The sequence below is a fragment of the Rhynchophorus ferrugineus genome, unplaced genomic scaffold (genome assembly GCF_030347505.1).
Source record: "Rhynchophorus ferrugineus isolate W39M unplaced genomic scaffold, kcgeb_rfMv2 rfM11, whole genome shotgun sequence".
Classification (NCBI taxonomy): Eukaryota; Metazoa; Arthropoda; class Insecta; order Coleoptera; family Curculionidae; genus Rhynchophorus; species Rhynchophorus ferrugineus.
This window is the reverse complement of record NW_027472590.1, coordinates 20,433,525-20,450,631: the sequence shown is the minus strand read 5'-3', so window position 1 is coordinate 20,450,631 and position 17,107 is coordinate 20,433,525. Positions and strand designations below refer to the sequence as shown.

The window sequence follows — 17,107 nt, the reverse complement described above, 5'->3', positions numbered from 1 at the left end:
CCTCGGGTTCTTGGTGGTGGTGGACAAGGCTGGTCCAAGAAACCCTTTTGTTTTACCTTTTCTGTACTCCGATTCGTTGAGAATATCTGGGTGGGAAACACTCTTCCAGCTAGGAACTTCTCACGCTGATAAACCATGTGCGTTTCGAACTCTTAAGGAATTCCCAGAAATTCCGCGATTTCGGGTCTTCTTGATATTTATGGTTGGGCGCCATAAAGAGTCCTCTATTAGGTCTAATATCCGACACGTTTCGTCTAGCCTCCGTATCTGAACCCTCGTTATCCGAAACACTCAACAACGAGCTGATGGGAATCATCGCTGAACATCTCTTCTGTTTGCTTGGTATCTTTTTGCCTGTCTATATTTACCAGCGTTCAATATACTGCGAACGTTATGTTTTTTATCAGGTCATAATTCTTTTCCATGTCATATATATATATATATAAAAAACTTCAGTTAAAAAGTCTAATAAATTAGACCCTCTAACAATACAACCGAAATAATTTTACAATTAGCGTAACTTACATTTTACAGGGCTATCCCAATCATTCATAATAAATTAGCGTCGCAACATACTACCTCTTTGAACCATTAGGTTCAAAATAATAACAATACTATTCCTAATCTTAACTACACAGTTTTTTCCAAACTTATATGAATACTTACGTCGCAACAAACACATTGAAGAAAAAATTGACATATGGTGGAATCACGTAACATGTGTAATAAATATGAGTTAATGCTGACAATGACCGATACAGGGTGATGAAATTGGAAACAATATGTGAGAATTGATGGGCACGTGGTAAAATGTTAGAAACTAACGGGATTATTTATGGTTTATTCGAGTGATTAACAATTTACAGTTGACGACATAGCTACTCGAGGGAAGCAGGAGAAATAGAGACAGTCTAAATCTATGTCGGGGTTTGTATAGGTCCAGCTCCATCATTGGGTCCTCGATTGACGGCGGGACTTTGGTGTTTTCTCCTTTAGTGCTGGAAATTCCATCTTATATATAAAAATGAATCGCAAAATATGTTCCTAAGCGCATAACTCAACAACGCCTGGACCAATTTGGCCAAATCTTTTTTTAAAATGTTCGTTGAAGTTCAGGGATGGTTTTTACGGCGAGAAAAATTAGAATTATTGCTGGAAAAACCCTAAAAATAGCCCTTTTTGTTTGAATTTGTTTCGTGTATCAGTTGACAATTCATCTGTCATCTGTCAAAAGTCATCTGTAACAGACAACTTTTTTTTTTAAATTTGATATGACTTGAACTCAAATCCTTTTAATCCGTACGAATTGTTTTATTTATTTAAAATTTTTTATTTGTTTAAAATTTAATTCAAATTTTAAATAAATAAAACAATTCGTACGGATTAAAAGGATTTGAGTTCAAGTCATATCAAATTTAAAAAAAAAAGTTGTCTGTTACAGATGACTTTTGACAGATGACAGATGAATTGTCAAGTGATACACGAAACAAATTCGTATATCGTGTTTTGTGCAGAGTGTTTAGTTAGTTAGTGTTTGTTTAGTTCGTGATTAGTGAAAAAATAATTTATATTTGATATGCCTCCTATAAGACGAAGCAATTTAGGTAGAAGAACCAGAAATGCTATAAACCAAGCTAATTACCGATCTAATCGTACTGCACAAGAACGTGACGACGGAAATGAACGTGAAAGAATTCGGATATCACAAACGCGTGAAGCGCGAGCGCGACATTCAACTAATAATCGCGCAAGTTTGAATCCAGCTGCTTTCAGTTACGATGTGTCAATTGACTACAGTAACTACCAATGTGTTGTTATTGGTTCTATGAACTTGGTTTGCTCACACTGTAAGGCATTAAAATACAAAAACGAAGCCAATGGATTGTGTTGCGCAAATGGTAAAGTGAAATTGATACAATTGGAACCACCACCAGAACCATTGTACTCATTAGTTTCAGGAATAGGAACAGATTCTATACACTTTTTGACACATATTCAACAATATAACAATTGCTTTCAAATGACTTCATTTGGGGCAACAAATGCAGTTCGGGAAAATTTTATGCCAACTTTCAAGGTATGTATTATAGCAGTTACTCATAATTATTTTAGCGAACAAAATTTTCTGTCACCAAAGTTAAGATGTGTTACTAATCTTCAATTTCTTAATCATTACGAAATATATCACTTAGTCATCATATTATATGGTGATTCAGTTTCAGTGACACTTTTATTATATTTTATATTTGATAGATATTAGTTAAAACTAAATATATACTTTTTAAGATCAAATATTATTTAAGTTTGATCATTGACAATCCATTAATTTATACCACACCATAATATTTTTTTTATTTACAGATACAAGGGCAAATATATCACAGAGCAGGTTCACTGTTACCAGTGTCAGATAGCGACAACAAATTCCTGCAAATTTATTTTATGGGCAATTCACCACAAGAAATTGATCTGCGTTGTGCACATAACAATTTAGTAAAAAGGTCTATTGTAGAACAATTACAAACTTTATTTCATCAACACAATCAATTGATTATATTGTTCAAAACTGCCCTGGATCTGATGCCATCCGATAATCACAAAATTGTAATCAGAGCTGATAAAACACCTGCAGGTCAACATACAAGACGTTTTAATGCACCAACTATTGATGAAGTTGCTATCGTTGTAGTTGGAGAAAACTTGGAATCCCGTGATATTGTTTTACATCGTCGGAATTTTCAATTACAACCTATAAAGGAAACACACCGCTCATATGATGCACTGCAATATCCCATTATATTTTGGCAAGGTGAAGATGGCTACGATTTATCAATAAAAATGATAAATCCCATTACAGGTAACTAAAATATTAGTTTAGCTATGGCGATAATATCTCAGTCACTATATTATGTATTTTAATTTTATATTTGAATGTTATTAAAACAAAATCTGTTTACAGGTTCTGAAACCAACAAAAAAGTCAGTTCAATGAACTATTATTCATACCGCCTAATGATTCGGGAAAATGCAGATAATCACATATTGAAATGTCGGCGATTATATCACAAATATGTTGATGACATGTATGTTAAAATTGAAACGGAGAGATTAACATTCATCAGGTTGAATCAAACCAAACTCCGATCTGAAGAGTATATTCACCTTCGAGATGCGATTAATACTGATGGAAATGCACAGAATGTCGGTCGGATGACTATTCTTCCAGCAACATACATCGGAAGCCCTCGGCATATGCACGAATATGCTCAAGATGCCATGTCGTATGTTCGTCATTATGGTACAGCAGATTTGTTCATCACATTTACATGCAATCCGCAATGGATAGAAATTAAGCAGGAGTTATTACCTGGGAAATCATCCATTGATCGTCATGATATTACAGCCAGAGTCTTTAGACAAAAGTTGAAATCTTTAATGAATTTCATCGTAAAACATAATGTGTTTGGTGAGACACGCTGCTGGATGTATTCTGTGGAGTGGCAGAAACGAGGATTGCCACATGCACACATTTTGATTTGGTTGGTTGAAAAGATAAGGCCAAATGAAGTTGATGCAGTGATATCAGCTGAAATCCCTAATGTACAAGTAGATCCTGGATTGCATGAGGTAGTTATCAAAAGCATGATACATGGTCCCTGTGGAACTCTTAATCAAAATTCACCGTGTATGATGGATGGTAAATGTTCAAAACGATATCCACGGACATTAATATCGGAAACAATTACTGGTAATGACGGTTATCCATTGTATCGTCGCAGATCGACAGCAGACAATGGAAAATCAACAATTGTCAAATTAAATTAACAAGATATTGAAATAGATAATCGTTGGATTGTTCCATATTCACCCATTTTATCAAAGACATTCAAAGCACACATCAACGTTGAATCTTGCCATTCAGTGAAATCGATTAAATACATTTGCAAATATGTAACCAAAGGGAGTGATATGGCTGTGATTGGAATTGGTGCAGAGAATTCTAATGATGAAGTTACCCAATACCAAATGGGCCGCTATGTCAGTAGTAATGAAGCAGTTTGGCGAATATTTTCTTTTCCTATTCATGAGAGACACCCTTCTGTTGTTCACTTAGCTGTGCATTTAGAAAATGGACAAAGAGTGTATTTTACAGCACAGAACGCAGTACAAAGAGCTGCTCAGCCACCATCTACTACATTAACCAGTTTTTTTGAGACATGCCAAAACGATGATTTCGCACAAACATTGCTATATTCTGAAATGCCAAAATATTATACCTGGAATCAATCCTCAAGAAGATTTATACGACGGAAACAAGGAAAACCAGTTCCAGGATATACAGATGTATATTCCACCGATGCGATTGGCCGGATTTATTCAGTACATCCAAGCAATGATGAATGTTTTTATTTACGACTGCTATTAGTCAATGTACGTGGCCCAACATCATTCTAATAGTTAGGAAATGTTGATGATGAATTGTGTGGATCCTACAGAGAAGCCTGTCAACGTTTGCAATTGCTTGAAAATAACGCTCATTGGGATCAAACTCTCAATGATGCTGTAATATCATCACACGCTCATCAAGTACGAACATTGTTTTCTATAATCATATCTACATGCTTCCCATCAAACCCAATTGATTTGTGGATCAAGTACAAAGATTATATGTGTGATGATATTTTGTATCAAATACGGAATAGAATGGGAAATCCAAATATACAAATCAGTGAAGAAATTTACAATGAAGCATTGATTTCAATTGAGGACATGTGCTTGATAATGTCAAACAAACTATTAATTCAATTAGGCCTGACCGCGCCCAATCGTCCAATGCATGACGCTTTTAACCAAGAGTTGCATCGAGAAAGACTGTATGATCTCAACGCTTTGAAAGAATAAATTCAAACAAATCTTCCACTGTTAAATGAACAACAGAAGTATGTATTTGAAACTCTTATGAAAGTAACAAATGATGAAACTGGAGGGATTTATTTCTTAGATGCACCTGGTGGTACAGGAAAAACTTTTTTTATTTCATTAATATTAGCAACAATTCGCTCACAAAATAAAATTGCACTTGCACTCGCTTCGTCGGGAATCGCAGCAACTTTGCTTGAAGGTGGTCGAACAGCCCATTCAGCACTAAAATTGCCATTAAATATGCAAAGCAATGAAACTCCAACCTGCAACGTTTCGAAGAACTCTGCAATGGCAAAGGTTTTGCAGCAATGTAAATTGATTGTTTGGGATGAATGCACGATGGCACATAAAAAATCTTTGGAGGCTTTAGACAGAACCTTAAAAGATCTACGTAGCAATAATAACCGATTTGGTGGTGCAATGATTTTATTAGCAGGAGATTTTCGTCAAACATTGCCAGTGATTCCACGATCAACGCCAGCTGATGAACTCAATGCATGTCTAAAGTCCTCCAATTTGTGGAAACATGTTAAAGTACTTCATTTAAGCAAGAATATGCGTGTCGAGTTGCAAAATGACCAATCTGGAAACATATTCTCTAAACAACTCATTGACATTGGTAATGGCAAATTTCCTATAGACATGTTGACGGCTTGCTTTTGCTATGACTATAAACAAGTCCCAGGGGCAATCATTAAGTGTTTGTGGTATTAATCTAGAAAACCCATGTTTCTCACATGGTCAATTGTATGTTGCCTGTTCCCGTGTTGGAAAACCATCAGATTTGTTTATCTATGCGCCAGGTAATCAAACAAAAAACATCGTATACCACAAAGCAATATAATGATAATAATAATAATAATTATGATTCACATGATTAACAATAAAGCGATTACTTACTTTTCAATCCTTATATATGTTTTATTTAATTATTTTTTATTCACAACGCCCTATCACCAGGGTGATGGTTCTGTTCAGGAGAATTTTTTAAAATACGTAGGCACAAAAACTGCCACATTACAAATCTTTTTGACAGGACGAAGTCTGTCGGGTCAGCTAGTAATTCTATATAATCCTTTTGCCTCCTGGTGAATACCATAATTTTTACAAAGACCAATTCAGATTGATGTTATCGCTAATTGTTTAATTGTTCTGATACAGGATGGATGTTCACATAATTGATATAGGATAACTATATAATAACTATGTGCATAGATATGTGTGCAATTTTTCAGAAAATATATGAGCATTTGATTAAAATGTATGAGGAGAGAATAAGTACCAACTTATTTGCAGATATGGTAAATGTATAAAAAAAAATTTAATGGTAAAATCTACATTTATCAAGAAATACGTACACCGGTACACAACCATAACCAACAAATTATAATAACTATATAATTAACTGTAGTTTAAGTCCATCGGTAATATATTTATTAGATATAAATGTTGAAATAAATTATATTTAATAATATTATTTTTGTTTCATTTTTTTATTGAAATTATAATTTTGTTATGTCATGCCCGAAAGAACTAAACCTCAAATTTATGTGGCAATATTGAACCTTTTAATATCATAAATTTAGGTGACGTGAGTTTATCTGTCTTATTAAACTAACACAGCTAACCCAACTTAAATTGATTTTCTGGTGGAACAAGATCCGCCGGGTCAGCCAGTATATAACAATCATTTTTAATGTTTTTAAAGTTTTAATTAGTTTACTACAAAACATATAAAAATGTTACGCAAAACACCGATTCCAATATTACGTTATTCGACCGAACACCAGCTGCACAAAAAGAAAAAAAAAACATCTATCAAAATGGCAGGCACAACAAATAGAAAAAAATTGATTATTAGAATGATTGACCGGCACAAAGTTTATCTCCATTTAAAAGGTTACCGATACTGTTTGGCAACAATGGGGAATGTTTCTTGACTTCATTCTTTTCCATTGCGAAAACTATAATGGAAATGTCAAAGTTGGCGACAATGGACGATACGTTCCGTATATTGAAATAGAAGACAGCGCTCAACTAACTTTTGGGTTTAGTTTGCGGAATCAGGCGTTTAAATTTACCAACATACAGCGTCTTTCGTAATACTAAACAGTAAAATTTATGTTTAATTTAATTTTAACGATGCTTTTCATTTCATCAACTATTTAAGTTATTACAAGATATATTACAGGCTTATTGTTATTATTATTTAAAATAAAAATACTTATCAATAATTTTTATCATTTCAGATGACAATATTACGCAATTACTTAGTAAACGAGAGTACTACCTTTGCCGGCTTTGTTGGCGCAGTGGTAAAGGCGACAGGACGGTCCTCGTACTGTTACTGTTACCGGGGCATGGTCGTAAAGTCGTATTAAGTACTTTTAGCCTTCCCTTTCCAATAGCGGTTCATTCTTTTGGAGTTGATCAGTACAGTCGATCATGTCAAACCAACAAAAAAATCTAGGATATTTAAATTTTCTGTTACATTAATAATTCTATAGTAACAATAATTAAATTGTTGTGTTATTCTTGGTGGTTTAACGTACATTGGTTTTAAAATATGAAAGAACAATGGTAACTACGGAATATTAGGTTAAATTTAAAGAAAAGTTATAAAATCCAAACAGCATCAATTTTACTTATAATGGAAATGTTGGCTGCCAACTTTATAACATATCATTTTCAACGACATCGAATAGGTATCAATATATTCCAAAATTTAATGATAACAAGAAGAGAGAAGAAAATGATTCTTGTGTTGGAAATAGTCAAGTGATGAATGAGGTTTGTTCATCAAGAATAGTAGCAAAAATTGTAGTAACTGGTAATAATTAGACATTTATTTTAAACATAATATATTTTAGTAATTATTTTTAATTTTATTTTATAGGTGAGATGTTGCTAGAATTTTTTGAGAGTGAACGTCGAAGAATATGAAATTCAGAGAATCAGAGAAGAAGAATTTAAAAACAATTTTGTTAAGATAACGTAAGAACAATGTACAGCTAAATCTGCTGATAAAGTATACATGGATCAAATGAACAAGATATCAAATTATCAACGACACCCTAGTAGATCATTAGGGAATAGTCTAATAGATCTAATCTAATAGATCATTAGATAATGACAAGGAAAATACAATGCATTATTATATAAGAGTTTGGGTATATAAATTATTGTTTTGTAAAAATAATGATGTATTGACTGAGATTTCTTTCAGCTTAAAAATATAAAATGTTGATCGAAAGCTCGAGGTAGTCAATTCATTAATGACGTTTGTGGATCTATAATAGTACCAAAAATTGCAGCAGCGACCATAGTTGATCATATTTGGAGATTTTTAAGAGAATTTAACTGCTTTCATATATAGTGGTGACTTTTTCGTTTGGCTTTAACTATATTGCTTTTTTTGCTAATGTTTATTTATATGGTTCTTGGAGTTCATATGAATTAATCAAATATGTAAATTAATTTAAATAATGTCTGTTTATAAAAATAGAAAGGCATTAAAAAAAATTATTTCATTTTATTCAATAATTGTTTAAATAAAATATATTTTATATTCAAATTGTCAATGTTTATTTCTCTCCTTATGTACACTTTCAACACTAAATCAATTATTTATCAAATTTGTATTTATAAAAAATAATTTATACATAAAAAAGGAATAAGTAAATGAAACTGTATATATGCATGCGCCAAATTTTATTCTTTGTTTGAAAAATAAATAGAGCCCAGTAAGCGCCTGCACCAAATTCGGATACATTTATTGAGAAATGTATCCTGATATACTTAAAAACTGAAAATAACTTCTTGGTGCTTAATTCTAAAGATTCAAAAAGTACGATAAACTTCTTTAAAAAACTTCTTCTTTTAAAGGTTCAATATAAATATATTTGTTCAGAAAAATATCGATCAGAAATATATTTTAAAAGAAATATCAGTATTTTTCTGCCTGGAAGACAGCAAATGAATGATCAATGTAGGGATATCGAAAAAATATCGATATATTTACAAATAAGTATAGATATTTTGATTCTACAATATGTCGATAAATAAAAATATAAATATATAGATCAAAAATAATTCATATTTTTTAAATATTTTAAAAAGTCTTGATATATTTTAAAAAATATTCAAATTAAATACCAAATAACTTACCGTAATAGGATGAAATTTTAAAGTTGGGATTAATTTTAAACTTTTTAAAATGTTTAAAAAACATCCTCAAGACTAAAATCAGCCTCTTTCGAATACTTATCCCAACAATATATATGTATGGCCCCAAGGCTTGCATACAGGGACTCGTTATGATGCGAAAATAAGCACGTTGAGAAACAAATTCAAAACTCATATTACAATGGCTTAGATATATCAGTGAACGAAAAAAAGGTGAACGAATTCCTCACAGACTTCTGTGGCGAAATCAACTTTTTGGATGGAAGATTCAGAGATCGGTTTCGAAAAAGGCATGAAGCAAGATCACAGAAAGAGATCTGAAAAATAGGACATTAACAATGTCGGAGGCCGGAATAGCTGCGGCCGACCAACAACTGTAACAAGATTTAATGAAGAATATTCGAAATGTTATGGCACCACCAGAAGCGTACTGGTTAAGAAGTAGATATTCTGCCCTAGCGCCGGCTATGGATTTTCTTGAAATAAAACAGAAATTCTTATATATCTCCGAATGAATTAAACAACAAACTTTGATTATTGTCGCAGGCTTTGGACCAAGTAAATATAAAAAAGAGAAGAAAAAATAATTTTATTCAGGTCGTATCCTTTCACACAGAAAATTCAGTAACTTTTTGATAAACACCAACAACTCTATTGAACAAATATAGTTCACCTTGATTTCTCACTCTTTCCAAATTTTAAACATTCATAGAACCTCAAATCCTCTTTTTTATATATAGTATAAGTAATAGAGCAACATGAATGTGTATTTGAATATTTCTCCGAATTCACAATTAAGAAAAATATTTTATAAGTTAAAAAGTCACTGATATAAGGGTACGAAAAAATTATGTTGGATAACCATAACATACCTTATGTATACCCAGTGCATACCATTAAATTCCTAAACGATTAGGCCAGTTTTGATGAATTTTTTATACGTTTATGTGGATGGTTTCCAGAATGGTATAGATTCACAACCGGACCCGGCAGGCGGCGCTGAGATTGAGTCCAGGAATTTTTATCTTTTAATTGTTTTTCAATTATAGGATATTATCAGAAGAAAATCATTAATTGGATTTTATAGTGATCGTCTTATAGTGTTTGTTCTGCTAGTAGTTTATATACGTTTATATTTTTATCGTATAACAATATAAGCACCTCCACTATACTACCTTATATAAGACCAAGTGATTTGATTCTTTTGAGTTTGTGTCCAAGAGTTGTAATACTTCGATATTAACAGTCGGTATCTGGAAGTCTCGCTGTAAGTAATCAATCTTGTAGTATCTGGATGGACCTACAGTACTTCTCAAGACTTGTATTTATATGCTTTTCGCGGAACATCTCCATAATTGAATTCCATATGTACATATAAATTTTAATACTTGCCTGTATGATAGCAATTGAATATATACTGATAATTGTGATTATCTTGAAATTAGCCAATGCGTTTTATTATATTTTTTACCAAAATCATTTCGAGATACGTGACGTTGTTACTATATGGAGCGATAGACAAAATAAATGACATTTTATCAAAATCGCCCTAAAGACCTAAAGAAAAACTGTATCGGGTCCAGAATTTTGGTTTTCGGGATAGATAATTGTTTTATGTCATATTGAACAGGTTACAAGCGAAGTAAAGTTAAGTATTTATTTCTAACGCTGCTAAAAAACAAGAGAATCTATTTATTAAAGCAAAAATTTAACAGTACCATATATCAACCATAATAAAATGTAAAGAATGACGCACTTCTAGGAAGGTCTACCTTGATATTTTTAACAATTTCACCAATAATTTCAAGTATTTACCATGTCCACTTAAGTACTCATCACCATAAACGTAACGCAATTTTCGAATTTCCCGCACTGTATTTTTCCATTCCAGAATGGCCTTCTGAGCTGAATAATGCTAACTTTATATTAAGATTGTCTGCTGACAGTTACCTTTTAAACGTTCTATAGAGATATTTTCACGAAAAAAAAAACTTTTTCCCGAAACTTATAATGTGTTTGTAGCATTAACATTGTTAGCCTTATTATTATTATTATTATTAGTGTTATAAATGTAATTTTTCTCTGTTAATATAAGCCGTTTCTTTTTCAGGATGAAAAAAAATGAGTCCGATGCGACGGGCTTGTCCTCAGATCCACAAAACGATGTCTCACGAAACCAAAGTTCGCCACGATGCCATCAAGGATTTCGCGTCGGCATATATGGATGGAGGAAAAAGTGTCTATACGCCCTCATTTTGATACTTTTATTTATGGTTATCGTGAATTTAGCACTCACCTTATGGGTGTTAAAAGTGATGGATTTCTCAGTTGTAAGTAACAAATAATAATTTATAGTTTCATACTTACTTTAACAGCCAAATATCATGATCACATAAGAGAGAAACAAATTGTCATTGTAAGCAAAAATGTATCAATACAGTTCAAATATTATTTCCGACATTATCGTAGTGAAAAACTAAATATATATTACATAAAGCAACACTCAATATAAATCAAACAAAATTTAATGTTAGTTCCACAACATAACAGATCAATTGAAAAGTCCCCGGCCTGACATATAGATGGCGCTACTATAATTAAATCCATATGTTTTTTAGTTAGCCTTAACCCTCAAAAGATGCGCGTATAAATTTGACAGCGGTCGGATCATTAGTTTGTGAACTATAGCATTTTGAATAAAACAACTTTTGTTATTGTGAAAAAAAATGGATAAAGAGGAATTTCGCGTGTTGATAAAATATTGTTTTTTGAAGGGTAAAAATACAGTTGAAGCAAAAACTTATCTTGATGCCGAGTCTCCGGACACTGCTCCAGTAAAATCAACCATCAAGAATTGGTATGCTAAGTTTAGACGTAGTGAAATGAGCACCGAAAGCGGTAAACCCAGTGGACGCCCAAAAGAGATTGTTGCCGACGAAATCGATAGTCATCCGAGTGGACTGCATGTGATGAACCCGCTCCAAAGCATGGGAAAACGCAACAGTCGGTTGGCAAGGTTATGGCGTCTGTATTTTAGGATACGCCTGGAATAATTTTCATTGAGTACCTCGAAAAAGGAAGGACCATCAACAGCGACTATTACATAGCGTTATTGGACCGTTTGAAGGATTTTCACCGAAAAACGGCCGCATGCACCGTGTCAAAAATCCATGAATTGGGCTTCAAATTTCTGCCTCATCCACCGTATCCTCCAGATCTAGCCACCAGCGACTATTTTCTGTTCTCGTGTCTCAAAAGAATGCTCGCTGAAAAGAAATTGTCGTGGAATGAAGGTGATCGATGACACTGAGGCCTATTTTGAAGCAAAGGACAAATCGTACTAGAAAAGTAGTATCGAAGAGTTAGAGGGTCGCTATAATCAGTGTATCACCCTTGAAGAGGATTATGTTGAATAAAAAAAAACTAATTTTGCCAAAAAATGTGTATTACTATGGTAGACCAGGGACTTTTCAACTGACTTGTTAGGTGATAGGTGAACCCGGAGAACTGTTTTTCATAGTCTTAGCAGAGAAAGTGTTAAGATCGATTTTTGCTGCATTTGATTGATTAGTTTAAATTACTATTACAGATACTTGTAAGAGAAATATGCTGTTATGATACCATATAATTTATCAAATTAATTAACATAATTATAAATATTAAATATATAAATACATTTCTGACTGAAAGTTCTGGTTATATCACGGCAAATATGATGAAAATGGAATATAGTTTTCCCTTTTTCATCTATCTTGAGTGCTATAAATTTAAATAAGTTATATTAAAATTCTATCTTTTTATTTCCTTATATCAAAAGCATAATTATTTTTAAAATGTTAATCTAGAAATTATGAATGGGAGAATGTAAAATGTATGTTTTTTATTTAAAAAGAGAAAGATCTGAAAGAAGTGAAAGATATATTAAAGTAATCTTTATGGAGTTACTAATTAGGACATATGATACTTTTTTTTTTTGTAAAATCAATTTCGACTTCTTTGTTTAGGAATTGACGAACCAGTGAATAAACCACTTAAAAATTATTATCTTTTAAATTTATTGCATTTTATAAACATCCCATTGAACGGCCGAAAATAGAAATACTCAAATATTAAATTGTACTATTATTATAAATTTTGAATAGCTTTACAGTAAAACTCATCAAAACTCTTCAGATAATTTTGGCATTTGAACATATTGTGAGTTTAAACTCTGGATAATATTTTTACCATTTGTTCTCTTATCTCACATCGCGCGACTGTTACACCACTAGCTGCGGATTCACTGCTGCACTCGAGGAAATTATTTCTAATAGATAAATCGCCTTCTTTTCGTAAAATAAAATAGCTAATTTGAAATTGTTGACTTTATCACTGCATTTTTGAAATAGAGTCGGGTATATCTTCCAAAGAAAGCGATGTCTGGTTTTTTATTATATCTGCACATATCACTTCTGATATAGAAGATGCATGTTTCGAGGAATTTCGACTATTTTTAATCGCCTCCTATATTTATTTCGATATAACGAAGTGTTTATGTTTATCCAAGTTGTTTCTTACCTTTTTTTGTGATTAAATGGTTTGCAGATATAACTATTATGACTGAATTATACTGAACTATATTAACTGAACAGTTTGAGTGATAGGTAAAAGGTTAATCCTGTTAAAGAAACCTATACTACAAACTGATATTAACAACATTTTCTCGTTTTAGTAAATGCGACCGAATACCGAATATTAAGACCTATTCGAACTTGCTGCATAACAATTTGAGGTACATATTAAAAAAAACATAATACGAGCGAGAGCTCCACCGAAAATAAAAGACAGACAATGAAGCGAAATAACTTTCCATCCTGCCCTAACGTCAGCCATCTCTCATACAAATTCTGCTAATTATCGCTGGAAGGCACTAAATAAAGACGTTAGTGGAATAAAGAATGGCTAGGCAAGCCATAAATAATGATAAAAGAGAATGAGTAGATCTGCAACTTTTTTCGAAACGTTCGCAATTAAAACCCCGTTAATTGTCACTGTGTGGTGGTATTTTTATAGCAACAAAGAAGGTAACAAAAAAAACGACGCACTGCGTTTGACTGACAAAAGTACTGAATGCAATTTGACTTTAATTAGGGTACAAACAAAAAGGCTATTTTCATATATCTCTCTGTATAAATACAGCAAATTAAATGTATGTCATAATAAATAATATTTTTGGAAGAAATTTACATTAAATTGACTTTACTAGAAACATAACACTTTGTAATATCTACTGGAATATTCTGGCATATGTAGTTCTAATTTTAAACCCAAGACTTAAATTAAAAATTATATTTAATAATACTATATAAAATAATGTAAAATATTAAATAAATACACACAGAGATCAAAATAAATGATATAACAACTACTTACACAAGTGGCACAATAAATAAAGCAAATAAGCATGAAAACTATTAAAAAAACGTAACTGTTCAAACAGTTTTCAATGACAAGGGTAAAATTAAAAATATACCTCAAATATAATTAAATAATCGATGATTATTACGATAGATACTTTTAATAATATACTGCAATACAATACTTCGTAATATTGAAACATAACGGTACTGACAATTAAAATAATGGCAGCTAAAAGAACGGATAATCAATTATGCTATCGGATCATAGTACTAACGAGTCATAGTATCAGTAAACAAATATACTGTCATGTACTGATAGTGGATGGTATTGATAATATCAATAGCGGACGATGACAATGGTAATCAATAGCTGTGATGGTATAACCAGGTTGGTTTACAACAAACTTAGTCCATAGTAAGTCAATATCATTGACGGACAATCATTATACAACTGACAATAAAGGTAGATAGGTAGTGTAGGTAGGTAAATCTTTGATTTTCCATAATTTAATGGGGAATATACGACGACTCCAAGAAATAAAAAATGGAATATAAAAATAGAGAGTAGATAAGTAGATAATGAGTAGAGAATAACAAATAAAGAATAATACATAAGGAATAATAAGTAGAAAATAATAAATAGAAAATAATAAATGAAAACTAATAAATATAAAATAATAAATAGAACATAGTAAATGAAGATTTAATAAATAATAAATGGAAATTAAAACATAAAACTGGAATAATCTATGAACAAACTCACCATTTAATGAAACTCAGGTTGGACAGCACAAAACACAGTAAAATAAACTTAATACAGGCTGCCTTGGTGGCGCAGTGGTAAAGACAATAGGATGGTGTTCCTACTGTTCGGATAACCGCGGGTTCGAATCCTGCTGGGGCATTGGTCGGAAATGTATGTCTGTGATTATTTAAAATTTGTGATTGTCCTAGGCAAGTGTGTAAAATCCGAGAAGGAAAATGATTCCAGTCACGCCAGTAACCAGGCTGGATATGACCGGATATCTTATGTCTTCTGATTTCTAAAGTTGGTCACTCGCCAGTCTGTAGGCTTAATGCTGAGGACCGTGGTTCGGAGCCTACGTTAAACTGTAGGTCCAGTCCAGATAAACCCCTAGTTGGTAAAAGCAGACCTTAAGATATAAAAAAAATTAATACGAATAAGATGCTCTGAGCGTCGCGTCCTCAGAAATGAACTCTTATGAAATTCTAACATCCCTTGGACGTGTTAAAATATCACATCTAGCAAATACAGTACCCGAAGAAATATCAACAATGTTGTCATTCATGGTAAATTTTAAGTATTCGCAAAGGTGACAACTTACAAATAAAGAGAAGCGGCAGTCCCACCTAGCTCCTTTACATTTTCATTCAAGATTTTTTTTAAAACATAAACAACCCAAAATTAAAAGGTATGAAATATCGATGGTATTCTAAGTACCATAGATATTGGGAACGATTTATGATTTCCTGGAATGGTACTTGTCTGCGTCTTAGAAAAAAAATATTTAGAAAATATAAAGAAATAAAACTTGCTTTTATACTATTTGTATATTCTAGCATATAGCTGTCCTGTCGGAGATATTGATTTATTTCAACAATATCATTAAAATATATCGAAAATTTAAGAGACGAGATTACCTGGAATTATAGCTATTTGAACGGAATATTGTAAATGTTTGTTCATAATTCTTGACAATTCAAGGATCAAAAAGCAATAAAAACAATGAATTGTGGGTGGTATAACAATAAAAGTGCCGGCTTCGTCAGCGTTGTGATCGAGGCGACAGGACGGTTCTCCTACTGTTGCAATAGTCGCGGGTTCGAATCCTGCTGGGGCATGGATGTACTTTATGTTTATGATTGTAATTATAAATGTCTTTATAGACAACAGTGGAAAAGCCGACAAGGAATAACGATCCCAGTCACGCCAGTAACCAAGCTGGGAAATACCGGATGTCTTCCGGGATGGTCTCCAGGTTGGTCACTAGCCAGTCGGTAGGCTTAATGCCGAGGTCCGTGGTTCGAGGCCCACGTTAAAGCGTTCCTTGGTAAAAAGAAAACTTTAACATATTTTTAAACAATAATAAAAAAGTGGAAAAAGTAAGTTAATAATTGATTGTTTGTTGCTGATAAATAACCGTACTCAAATTCTATTCAAATTCATCAATACAAATGGCAACCCTCGTAACTCTACTATTCCAGGCGTACTTAAGGTACAGCAATGCAATAACGAACAATGCTGGAAAGCATCACAATGTTAGATATACAAAAAGAAAACAGAACAAAAGTTGGACAAATTCCGTAACACAGCGTGACCACTTGCCGCCTGATCCTGTTAATTAGGACTGAAAGGCAGATAATAAAAACATCCCCTGAATAAAGAATATTTAAATATGCCGTAAAACCTTTGTCTGATCTCTCAGGACAAAAAAACCGTGAAATTGTTCGCAATTAAAACAGTTCTAATTGTGACTTTGTATTGATGCCAAATGCTGAATGAATTTAAAGGTTATTGTTTTTAAAATATTTATAATATTAACAGATAAAATGAGTATTTTTTAGATACATTAAGCTAA

The 17,107-nt window shown here is 32.4% G+C and overlaps 2 protein-coding genes across 5 annotated transcripts in view; both read left to right on the top strand.

Moving 5' to 3' along the window:
- Nucleotides 1-17,107, top strand: part of Scgdelta (Sarcoglycan delta) — a 163,348-nt gene that overhangs the window by 104,719 nt on the left and 41,522 nt on the right. For 3 of the 4 annotated variants that reach the window (XR_013007654.1, XR_013007655.1, XM_076417386.1), the window contains one exon: nucleotides 11,219-11,438. Coding sequence is in view for 2 of the 4 variants with exons in the window: in XM_076417386.1 (XP_076273501.1) it covers nucleotides 11,220-11,438 (219 nt within the window). In the remaining 2 variants the exon portion in view is untranslated. Of the gene's footprint in view, nucleotides 1-7,172; nucleotides 7,754-7,819; nucleotides 7,929-11,218; nucleotides 11,439-17,107 lie in introns of all 4 variants that reach the window. The other variant, XM_076417385.1, reaches the window with a different exon arrangement.
- On the top strand, nucleotides 1,447-4,096 carry LOC143204678 (uncharacterized). The gene is made up of 4 exons (XM_076417392.1): nucleotides 1,447-1,898; nucleotides 1,959-2,077; nucleotides 2,362-2,857; nucleotides 2,960-4,096. The coding sequence occupies exons 1-4, from the start codon at nucleotides 1,577-1,579 to the stop codon at nucleotides 3,823-3,825; spliced, it is 1,803 nt and encodes a 600-aa protein (XP_076273507.1). The 5' UTR covers nucleotides 1,447-1,576; the 3' UTR covers nucleotides 3,826-4,096.